A 12,500-nucleotide genomic window follows, 5' to 3' on the forward strand; every position below is an offset into this window, starting at 1 on the left:
AGATGAATCACGAAAGGAGTTATGCATATTGCTATTGCAGTCACGCAGAGAACCAAGTAAAACTCCATGATTCAGAAGCCATACTTGAATGGAGCGACGTATAAACAGGCCACACAGAAATAACAACATTTTGTTTTCATTCGAGATTTTCCGCTCGCTCGGTCAAGTCAAGTTGGAAATAGATGATTGCGTCATCGGGTAACTGATTGTTATTGATTGTTTATCCATAATAAAATTGAATATATAAAAAGTCCTCATTAAAAAATTATTTTCATTTACAATTTTACTTGATGTTTTAACAAATCAAGAGTCATTTTCATTGACAAAAACAAATACCAATAACCACGGTTTCTATTCCAGGGCATTTCTGATTCAAAACCATTCCAGAATATACTTAGTACATTAGTTACACCCATTGTATTCTACCCATTACGATACGCAACAACAATCCTGATGTTCTGATTCATGAAAATTGGAAGTCAAAAACAGAAAAAAAATCTAAGTAAATATAGCATTCTACCTAAGGAAAATTTATATTCTACCAATTACGATATGCAACAATAATCCTGATGTTCTGATTTATGAAAATTGCAAGTCAAAAACAGAATAAAAAAAAATATGGCATTCTACATTGAAAATTTATTCTACCCATTACAATACGCAACAATAATCCTATTCCGATTCATGAAAATTGGAAGTCGAAAACAGAAAAAAATTAAATAAATATGGCATTCTATCTACATAAGAATAATTTTCTATAAAATAAATGTCCCTTTATTGAATAAACTCAACTCGACCACTGCGTAATACAACTTTTGTAACACAAACCCCAACTTCCTCATTACACGGCGAAAAATACCCTGCGGGACATTCAGCATTCCTGAGGGCATTATTCTACGGCGGCGATCCTATTTGCTGTCGTTGCAACGGAGTCCTTTGCCAAACGGCGTGCTAGGACATATCCTGTTATGGCTACGCCATGAAGCGTTGGCCCTACGCCGACCGGATGTTTGTTGCCGGTCTCCAGATTCCATTAATTAATGTCAATAAGTTTTGGCCTTTTCGTAAACGACCGCCAACACTTTTAACTCTGAGTAATTCATCAGGTGGACCTTTTAAAATCACCAAGTCTCTCTCTCTCTCTCTCTCTCTCTCTCTCTCTCTCTCTCTCTCTCTCTCTCTCTCTCTCTCTCTCTCTCTCCTTAATTTATGAATAATACTAATTTATTGAAAATTTTAATCTGAAAGAGCAAATTACACCCTCTCAGTGTGTATAGGTTTTTAAAGTAATACTATTTTATATTTTAAGTATTATAATCTTTTATGTAAAGCTATCCATTAGAAATGGAACTTATATATAACTTATTGTTTTAATATATAGTTTTTTGTTTCAACAAAAGAATAACCATTGTAATAATGGAAATAAAGATTTTGACTTCGACTTTGCCTTTGCCTCTCTCTCTCTCTTTTATATATATATATATATATATATATATATATATATATATATATATATATATATATATATATATATATATATATATATATATGGTACCGAGAGACACATGTAATAATTTTAACATCGCTGATGAAACCCTCTCTCTCTCTCTCTCTCTCTCTCTCTCTCTCTCTCTCTCTCTCTCTCTCTCTGTTAACCAATGCAGCCGTTTCTAGTCCACTGCAGGGCAAAGACCTCAGACGTCAATATTCATTTCCGGGGTTTGGCCACTTTTCATCACCACGCTGGCCACTGCGGATAGGTGATATTGGGAGACTTTTGTCTGATTACCCACAGCAAACCAACCTAGTATGGGTATCTGACTAATATGGAATTGCTGATCATTGAAATACACGAACCCTCTCACCACATAAGGTATCCCCACTAGATACTACTCAAATACAAGAATACAGAAAACGCTGCCAGACCCTTGAATGAATAATGGGGTCAGACCAATCTAAATAACAACATAGAGTTATAAATTGTGACAACTATCATCACGCCATTGTTGATCAAATCCTGATAACCATATTTGGCTCCAGCACATGATAAAGAATTTAGTTAAAACTATTTTTTATCACAGTATTTATTACCATACGAAAGGTGCTCACGTTCCTTTAAGGGATAATGCAAAACTGCGAATTACCTTCGAAACGTATCACTATATTGACTATTATTAAAGGCTTTAAAGGCCGCTCATGAATGGCAGAGGCAAGGGACAGTGACATTGCCCTATCAAGCAGGACAATGCCCTAGAGACTAACCCTACTTACACATGATCAGCACCCAAGACCACTCTCCTCTCATGCTAGGACCAGGGAGGGCCAGGCAATGGCTTGCTGATGACTCACCAGGAAAATCTATAGGCTCCCCCAAAACCCCCATCCTAAGCTCACAAGGATTGTGAGGTTGCAGCGACCAAAGAAACTAACGAGTTTGAGTGGGACTCGAACACCAGTCTGGCGTTCGCAAGCCAGGGATGTTATCACATTAGCCACCGCATTTCGGGGGAAATGTAAGTTCTATTACTGGTAATTGCTGCCTCAGTGGCGTTAATATTATAAAGAGTTTTTCTAATGTCCCGATTATATCTTTTCTTCTACAGTACTGCCTTCCGTCTCTTTCACAGTTACTAGCAGAATGCAGTACTGTAGAACGCAGTACTGTAGAATGCACTACTGTAGAATGCAGTACTATAGAAGAAAAAATAATGAGAATAAAAGTTCTTTACAAGATTAACGCACTGAAGCAACAATTACCTTTAATAAAAATTATCATTATTATCATTATCATTATTATTATTATTATTATTATTATTATTATTATACAAACTGCACACGTTCTTAAGAAATTATCCAAGACAGTTACTAGTTAGATAAACCTTATACAAAAGAAAAGAAAAAAAAAAACGATTTATATAAGAACAGGAAACCAATAACAACAGAAACTACAAAACTGAAATTTAAAAGAACCTACGCAAGTCACTTGCTAACTGAACCTCATCTAAAGAAAAGAATATAAGAAATCAAACAGGACCAACCAAGACCTCCAGAAGAGCCTTGGGACCAACTCTCAGACAAACATAAAATGGTGCAACGAAGCAACTTTTCAAGATACTGAACTGAGGACTTCTTAAAAGTATTCAAGTCACGCTCAGGGTATTTATCAAATGCAAATAAGAGTAATCTTTTAAATTACGACTTGTGAGTAACTGAATAAATTCGCTTGAATTCAGTGTGCTTTGGGTATTATCACACATTATTACGGCATCGCTGTACATTGGACGTACAGCGATCACGTTAAGTAAATTCAGTAAAGTCTAATCATTTTATACCAGCGAAATCGTTCATTCATGTTTATTTGTTCATTTAATCTACTTCAACTTGCGCATCATTTGAAGTTACGTAAAACACCGGAAGGAAAACCAAATACTAACTTCTCTAACTCACTTTTATCTCTTCTTTTCAAGTTGCAGACTAAGCTAAATAAATCTTATTCGACAATAAACATATATATATACATATATATATATATATATATATATATATATATATATATATATATATATATATATATATATATATATATATATATATATATATATTCATTTATATATATATATATATATATATATATATATATATATATATATATATTCATTTATATATATATATATGTAATATATAAAAAAGCATTATTGGATTTCTTTCTTTAATATGTAAGTCATTCTAATCCAAATAACCAACAAAACAAAAATCCAGAGGGAACACAGGAGGAGGAGGAGATGTCACACGCGCTATACACATATGCTCAGGAAAGGCAGCTGGAGCATTGCAGTAGCTCTTGGGAGCATATCAACTTTTAGAAGACATCGAATTGAATCTCAATATACAGTTGGACACAATAATTCCAGGCACACCCCGCTATGAGGAAGTGTACCCTGCAACACCCTTACTTCGGGGTTAGTAACCAAACATATAGTGTAGGGAGAGATGGCAGAGAAGGAATAATAAAGTTATAATAATCTATAATTAGTTGGACTCGCAAGATAATGTACCCTTGCAACTCTTCTTGTCATACACATGACAAAACTTGCATTTATTTATTCAACGTTACATTATATATGCACCATCGCTTAGGCCTTCATCATAAATTAATTGCTATTGACACCCTTACCTATATTTTGTATAAATTATAAATGAACCATCGCCTTAGTCTTTATTAAGGGATAATAATAATAATAATAATAATAATAATAATAATTATTATTATTATTATTATTATTATTATTATTATTATTATTATTATTATTACTAGCTAAGCTACAACTCTAGTTAGGAAATCAAAATGCTATAAGCCCAAGGGCTCCAACAGGGAAAAATAGTCCAGTGAGGAAAGGAAATAAGGATTTAAATAAACAATATAAGAAGTGATGAACAATTAAAATAAAATATCCTAAAACAATAACAGTAAAACAGATATTTCATATATAAACTATAAAAAGACTTATGTCAGCCTGTTCAACATAAAAACATTTGCTGCAAGTTTGAACTTTGGTATCATTATCTATACTTTGTAAATAAAAGGTAGTTGGGGGTCAATAAAGAATCAAAGAATCCATAAAGATATTTATCAATATATTCAAGAAGGATTCGATGGAATATAGAAGGCCCTTGATGCACATCCAACCTCACACAAAAAAAAAAAAAAAAAAAAAAAAATCTTGAAAACTCGTTTATTAGTCTTCATTACTTCTCTTATTTTTCTATTTCCTTGTTTCCTTTCCTCACAGGGCTATTTTTCCCTGTTGGAGCCCTTGAGCTTATAGCTTCTTGCTTTTCCAATTAGGGTTGTAGCTAAGCTTATGATAACAATAACAATAATGATAATAAAAATAACAATAATAATAATCCTGTAACACGTAAACAGATAATAATAATAATAATAACTAATAATAATAATATAACCCCGTAACACGTAAGAAATAAACAGACACACAGACCGAAACAACAAAACAATACATCCCTGGTGGAAGTAAAGACAAGCTGAAGCATGTGTTAAAATTAGTCATGGGACTTGTAAACACTTCGTACGTTCGGAAATTCCCGGAAATTCTAGTAAAAAACGGCGATGCAGAAGCAGTCTTGAGAGAGACGTATTGGGGTCACAGTGACATAATGTTATGCAATTTGTTGTGGTGGCCGATGTGGTAACGTCCTGACTGTTGAACGCCAGACTGGGGTTCGAGTTAGTTCCTTTGGTCGCTGCAACCTCACCATCCTTGTGAGCTAAGGATTGGGGTGGGGCGTGGGGGAGCCTATAAGTCTATCTGCTGAGTCATCAGCAGCCATTTCCTGGCCTTCCTTGTTCGTAGCTTGGGTGGCGAGGGGGCTTGGGCGATGATCATATATTTAGATATGGTTAGTCTCTAAGTTATTATCCTGCTTGATAAAGCAATGTCACTGTCCCTTGCCTCTGCCATTCATGATTGCCCTTTAAACCTTTAATGTTGAACAGAACAATTTGGTGAAGTTGGTGCTTGATAAGTATAAATTATGTGTATTAAGGGAGCATTTATAAAATTCATATTTTAGATTGTTTTAATGAATTTGCAGACGTTTTCATCTAGCCGTGTAAAAGGCAATTATTCTACATCCTCCGCCAAAGCGCGAGTTAGGGAGGGGGGTGTCAGTGTGTGGTTGCTTGACACCCCCCCCCCCACAAAAAAAAAATAAAATAAAAACACTCAATTGAGCATTTCCTGTTCAAACGTGTATGAAATCTGTCATGGTCCCTTTGTTCCTTTTAAATAAATCTTTTTTTGAACAAAGATGTCAACATCATTTTGAAGTAGCAGATACTAGCGTATCTATTTTTTAATGTTTAAATCTCTAAAGGTAGATCGTGAGCGTCAGAGAGAACGAAAAGTCATTGCACAGCCTTTCCGTATCCTAAAGAACGAAGACATACACATGCTAGTTAACCACCTTCACCAAAGACCAGACCAGGGAGGACCAGGCAATTGCTGTTGTTGACTCGCCAGATAGATCTATAGGTCGCATAAAACCTCGTTCCTTATTTCACAAGGACAGTAAGGTTTTAAAGGCCTTTAAAGGCCGCTCATGAATGGCAGAGGCAAGGGACAGTGACATTGCCCTAGCAAGCAGGACAATGCCCTAGAGACTAATCATTTATAAATATGATCAGCGCCCAAGGAGCCTCAAAGCAAGGACCAAAGAGGGCCAGGCAATGGCTGCTGATGACTCAGCATGTAGATGTATAGGCTCACCCAATCTTCTCATCCTTAGCTCACATTTGGGTACCCAATTGTTTAACAACATTGAAACTGAATAACAATGACATATTCATGTAGGAGTCTGTTATTGTTAAGGGTACCTGACACTTACATGCATTCGCGGCACGCACTGGCACGCATTGATGCGCGAACTCGCGTGAACGAGTCGTGACATTGTCGTAAACAGTGCGGGAACGATGCTTGGCATGTGTGCCATCGTGCCCAGAACTTTGAAACATTTAAAGTTTGTGGCACGCATTGGCACGCCAAAAATAGTCGTGAAATAGTCGTGAACGATGAGCGAACTGGAGTGAACAGTGCGTGAACTGGAGTGAACAGTGCGTGAACTGGAGTGAACGATGCGGGAAGTGGCGTGAACTTTATAATGAAGAGAAACAAAAAGGAAACGAAAAAAATTAATGAAAAGGAAAGAAAAATAAACCTAATAAATTTTTATATTTGCTGTTTTGATGTGAAAAAAAATGATATCTTATTTCAAACTATTTCTATAAATTTATAATGAAGAGAAACAAAAAGGAAACGAAAAGATTAATGAAAAGGAAAGAAAAATAAACCTAATAATTGTTTATATTTGCTGTTTTAATGTAAAAAAAAATGATATCTTATTTCAAACTATTTCTATAACTTTATAATGAAGAGACAAAAAGGAAACGAAAAAATTAATGAAAAGGAAAGAAAAATATAAACATAATAATTGTTTATATTTGCTGTTTGAATGTAAAGATAAAATTATGTCTTATTTCATGCACACACTTATTTTCCTCTATTACCAATCAAGAGCCAAAACTTTTGTTTTAAATAAAAATGAACTGAAAAATAAACCCAAGAAATTTTTAAGTTTGCTGTTTGAATGTAGAAATAAAATGATGTTTTATTTCATCAACATACTTATTCTTCTTTATTACCTTAAAATGAAGAGCAAAACAAATTTTTTCTGTTTGCTGTTTTAATGTAAAAAATAAAATGATTTATTTCAACACACTTTTTTTCTCTATTACCTTAAAATCAACAGCCTAAAAACTTTTCATGTATGCTGCTTTTAATGTTAAAATAAAATGCTTTCTTAATACTTGTTCATATTTGATGTCTGCTATTTATATGTAAATCAAATGCTTTCTTGTTTTTTTGTCTCTCTTTTTCCTTTGCCAGCCTTTTCTGATGCACTCCAGCAAATGCTACAGCAGCTGCCAGGTATAGGTATCCTCTCCTCAATGCAATGGTGTCTCTGACAGAAAGCTTTGTTGTCTCTTCCGAAGTCAATCCAAGAATGTCCTCGGGTTGGAGAAGCCCCGTTTTTATATGGAGTGGCCAATTCGTGAACTGGCGTGAACGATGTGGAATGATGCGGAAAGATGAGTGAACGTGTCGTGAACTTGTCGTGAACTAGGCGTACCAATTCATGCCATGGCGTGAACGTGGCATGAACTTGTCGTGAACTATGCGTGAACGTATCGTGAACTATGCGTGAACGTGTCGTGAACTGGTCGTGAACAGTGCGGGAAAAAATGCGTGCCAGTGCGTGGCAAAAATGCGCGCAAGTGTCAGGCAGGCTTTATTCTGTTTCAATGCTTTTTAAATGATTTTTTTTTTACAAAAAGAAAAAATTTTATAGTAAAATTTACAATTTGCGTTTGAAGACATCACACACAACTTTCATGTATATATATATATATATATATATATATATATATATATATATATATATATATATATATATATATATATATATATATATATATATTATTTTCCTCCTTTCATCAGTCAAGGCACAATTACCCAGAATTATAATCCAAAGTTTCAAATGAATCCTTTAAATGTCTTCTGAACCATCAAATAAGTATTGAGTACGATATTTGAAAAATTTTAAAGGACTTATAAACCAGAACCTACAAGTTGAAAAGGCACTAACAAAAACAAATATATTGATAACACAAACCCCGTCTGAGGTGTGTTTTTATTAACGTACAAGGTACAGTTGCCTTCATTACTTCCGGTACACTGACGTCTGCCTAGCTTCCCATGAAGTGTACCAGAACTAATGAAGCCAACTGTACAAGGTAATCTTATGAAAAAGCCCAATGCCAGCCTCTATAACAATATCTACCATGCAGACTATAGTACTTTACTCCGAACCTAGGGACAAAAACGTTTCGTAGTTAACAGGATATTAGGGTTGTGGTCACCCACGAATTCTAACATGCAGAAAGAACTTTCCAGTCAAAAATATAAACAAAAAAGTCAACATTTATATCTATCTATATACATGTATATATATACATATATAATATATATTCATATATATAGACATAAAAATATCCCTTTCTGAGGGGGGATACCTTAACGTGATGAAAGGGTTTGCGTATCGACATGATCAGCAAAGCTATATCTTAAGTGCCACCCATACTAGTTTGGTTTCCTGTGAGCGATCAGACAGACAAAAATCTCCCCCATTCACCAATCCGCAGTGGCCAGCGTGGTGATGAAAACTTGCCAAACCCCAGATATGCCTGAGGCCTTTGTCCTATATTTGCTGTAATTACTCTATAGTCTGTATGAATTATATTTTTTTTGTAGTTTCCTTGGATGTTTCAGGTTCATATATATATATATATATATATATATATATATATATATATATATATATATATATATATATATATATATAGATATATATAGATATATATATATATATATATATATATATATATATATATATATATATATATATATATATATATATATATATATATATATATATATATACTGTATATACCCTACATGCACATTCACCATATGCCTTTTTCCCCTGAGAAGAAAACTGTATTAAAAGAGAACAGTCAGTCTAAGTCTACAGTCATACTCATATCCATACATACATATGTATATCCATGCACAACAATAACATACTGCATATAATCTTCACAAACATGATAAGAGCTTACAACTAAAACCACAGCTGTGGGACTGTCTCCGACAGGATGCGTCGTCTCATGTCTCCAAACATCCTCAGGATAAAGATAAAGAACCATAATTAAAAGCCAGTTGGAAGATAGCATTCTCTGTGGCTTGTCGCTTTCACACCCGATGGTGATGGTTATTGTGATGATAGCAAGTGATTCCGAAGTTAAAATCCACCTGAACATTTCCAATATCTCTTTCAATAGATTTCGACGAGAACTGGCAACTAAGTCAAGGGTTACAAACTTGGTCTTAAGCCATAGATGCTCATTAAACGATCAGCGACATTTCGCTCTGCCTTTCAAGGAGTTTTAAATGGAATGTTCCAAAAAAAATCATATGAAGATATTTCTTCATCTGATTAAATTCTATTTTTTATGTTAAAAGATTTCGGCTTCAGTGAGGAAAGGTTAGATGACATGACCGTGAGCCTTCACTTGGGATTCGAATAGATTTGGGATCTAATTTCAATGAACATCAAATCACTAAGCTGAGCAAGACGATTTATAATTTGAATTTTCATGAAGAGGCAACAGAATAACCCCGCCTGTGTGACGTAATATTTCGAGTTGGACATCGAACGAAGTCCTCCAACTGTGACCTAATATTTCGAGTTGGGCATCGAACGAAGTCCTCCAACTGTGACCTAATATTTCGAGTTGGGCATCGAACGAAGTCCTCCAACTGTGACCTAATATTTCGAGTTGGGCATCGAACGAAGTCCTCCAACTGTGACCTAATATTTCGAGTTGGGCATCGAACGAAGTCCTCCAACTGTGACCTAATATTTCGAGTTGGGCATCGAACGAAGTCCTCCAACTGTGACCTAATATTTCGAGTTGGGCATCGAAAGAAGTCCTCCAACTGTGACCTAATAATTCCAGTTGGACATCGAACGAAGTCCTCCAAAAAGCCAGAGGAATTAAGGACCAGGAAAAAAAATATAAATAAAATATTTCGCTTGTGATTGCCAGTTTACGATGTCTCCAAACCTCATGTCGACGAAGATGAAAACTCCCCACTGGACAGATTTCGTATTGAAACCTGGTGGGCGGAAGCCAATTCAACATAACATGTACTGCCACACCAATCCTTACATGGGTTTCACGGTCATCCAATATTTGCAAGTTAGTATCATAAAGCTTAAAATAGAAATGGTCTAGAGGCTTTGGGGATGTAATTGAGGATTTGTAGTAGAGATAATAAAATAAGAGCGATTTAATTTTTTATAATGTATAACATACAAATAAAAAAGCTAATTGTATGGCGAGATGAACTGCTCTGTTAGAAAAAAAAAAACCGTAAGTTTAATTGGAAATTCTCCGTAAAAATATACTCTTCTCAACCGAATTTCAATAAAATACAGGCGACCGTAATTTTAACTTAGTTATTATTTTCTACGGGTTGATTACCGTAATATCACTTTTTTACGTCTTTTTATAGCTATATGTGAATTATGTTTTAATATTGATGAGTTTTTTCTAATATTTCATTCTAATTTTTCATTACTTCTTATATCGTTTATTCAATTCCTTGTTTCCATTCCTCACTGGGCTATTTGTCCCTGTTGGAGCCCATGGGCTTGTAGCATCTTGCTTTTCCAACAAGGGTTGTAGCTTGGATAACAACAACAACAACAACAACAACAACAACAATAATAATAATAATAATAATAATAATAATAATAATAATAATAATAATAATATAACCGTTTTTAAAACGCTAAAAAATCCTGGAATAAATGTTGCCAGATTTTTACCGCTTTTTAATGCAATTTTTTAAGTGTGCATATAATCATAAAGGGCCCAGTTCCAAGTTCTGCAATTCATCACTCACCGAGGATTTCATTATTCTCATTTTTGACACTTTTAATCAAGGTTTATTAAACTATTCCTCTCTTCCCTTTCACACGCTTATTAATATTCTGACAAATTTTCTGAGGAGTTGAAAGGAAGGCGGTGGTTCTTCTTTTTCTTTTTCTTGATTATTATTATTATTATTATTATTATTATTATTATTATTATTATTATTATTATTATTATTATCATTATTAGCTAAGCTACCACCCTTGATGGAAATGCAAGATTCTATAAACCCAAGAGCTCCAATAAGGAAAAATAGCCCAGTGAGGAAGGGAAATAAGGAAACAAATAAACGATATGAATAATAATGAACAATTAAAATTAAATTAAATATTTTAAAACACTAACATCAAAACAGATAGTTCATATATAAACAATCTATAAGATTTTCCCCATTAGTAACTTGGCACTGAATGATATTCCCGGCCCCAGCCCTTGACTCTATGGATCTAAAGTTCCACAAAATCCACAAGGAAACCGACATTACTGTATTGTCTAATGAACGATTTTCTCCCTCGAAATGGGCTGGAAAACGATGAAATTTGAGGCCTCGTTGTGACTTTCTTCAGACTTTTCATTTTCATGATATTGACAAAAATCAGATATAAACAACATAAGGGGATCAGGATACTCGTCCCGTTGTTCTTGGTCTAAAAAATAGTCCTATTATTAATATTACTAACCAAGCTACAACACTAGTTAGAATGATATATTGTTAATTTATTCTCCTCATTTATCTATTTCCTTATTTTCTTTCCTCACTGGGCTATTTTTCCCTGTTGGAGCCCCTGGGCTTATAGCATCTTGCTTTTCCAACTAGAGTTGTAGCTTGGCTAGTAATAATAATAATAATAGTTGGAAAAGCAAAATGCTATAAGCCTAATGGCTCCAACATAGAAAAATAGCTCAGTGAGGAAAGGAAATGAGGAAATAAATAAACGATATCAGAAGTAATGAAAAAAATTAAAATTATACATCATAACAGATAATTAATATAAAAACTAAAAAAAGACTTATGTCATCGTGTTCCACATAAAAACATTTGCTACAAGTTTGAACTTTTGAAGTTCTACCGATTCAACTACCCGATCAGGAAGATCATTCCACAACTTAGTCACAGCTAAATTAAACTTATAGAATACTGTGTAGTATTGAGTCTCATGGCGCAGAAGGTCTGACTATTAGAATTAACTGCATGACTAATATTACGAACAGGATGGAACTGTCCATACTTATAAATCTTATAATTATATAAACACACACTCAAGTTAATGTATACAAGTAAGATTCTCTATAACCAGAAATTCAAGCCCAGGTCTTAGTTTTTTTTATTAGAACAACGAATTTAAAAACCAACTTCCTAAAA

At 34.1% G+C, this 12,500-nt stretch overlaps 2 protein-coding genes across 7 annotated transcripts in view; one reads left to right on the forward strand and one right to left on the reverse strand.

Annotated features, from left to right (window-relative positions):
* Positions 1-12,500, forward strand: part of LOC137647222 (BTB/POZ domain-containing protein 6-B-like) — a 129,169-nt gene that overhangs the window by 82,005 nt on the left and 34,664 nt on the right. Inside the window, exon 1 of one of the 6 annotated variants that reach the window (XM_068380584.1) lies at positions 9,368-10,399. The exons of the other annotated variants lie outside the window; for them this stretch is intronic. Within the exon in view, the coding sequence (XP_068236685.1) occupies positions 10,253-10,399 (147 nt within the window). The 5' untranslated portion in view covers positions 9,368-10,252. Of the gene's footprint in view, positions 1-9,367; positions 10,400-12,500 lie in introns of those variants that run through there. 6 annotated transcript variants of the gene reach the window in all.
* The window catches only part of LOC137647224 (uncharacterized), a 300,889-nt gene that overhangs the window by 75,897 nt on the left and 212,492 nt on the right, over positions 1-12,500 (reverse strand).

This window comes from Palaemon carinicauda, chromosome 9, assembly GCF_036898095.1.
Source record: "Palaemon carinicauda isolate YSFRI2023 chromosome 9, ASM3689809v2, whole genome shotgun sequence".
Classification (NCBI taxonomy): Eukaryota; Metazoa; Arthropoda; class Malacostraca; order Decapoda; family Palaemonidae; genus Palaemon; species Palaemon carinicauda.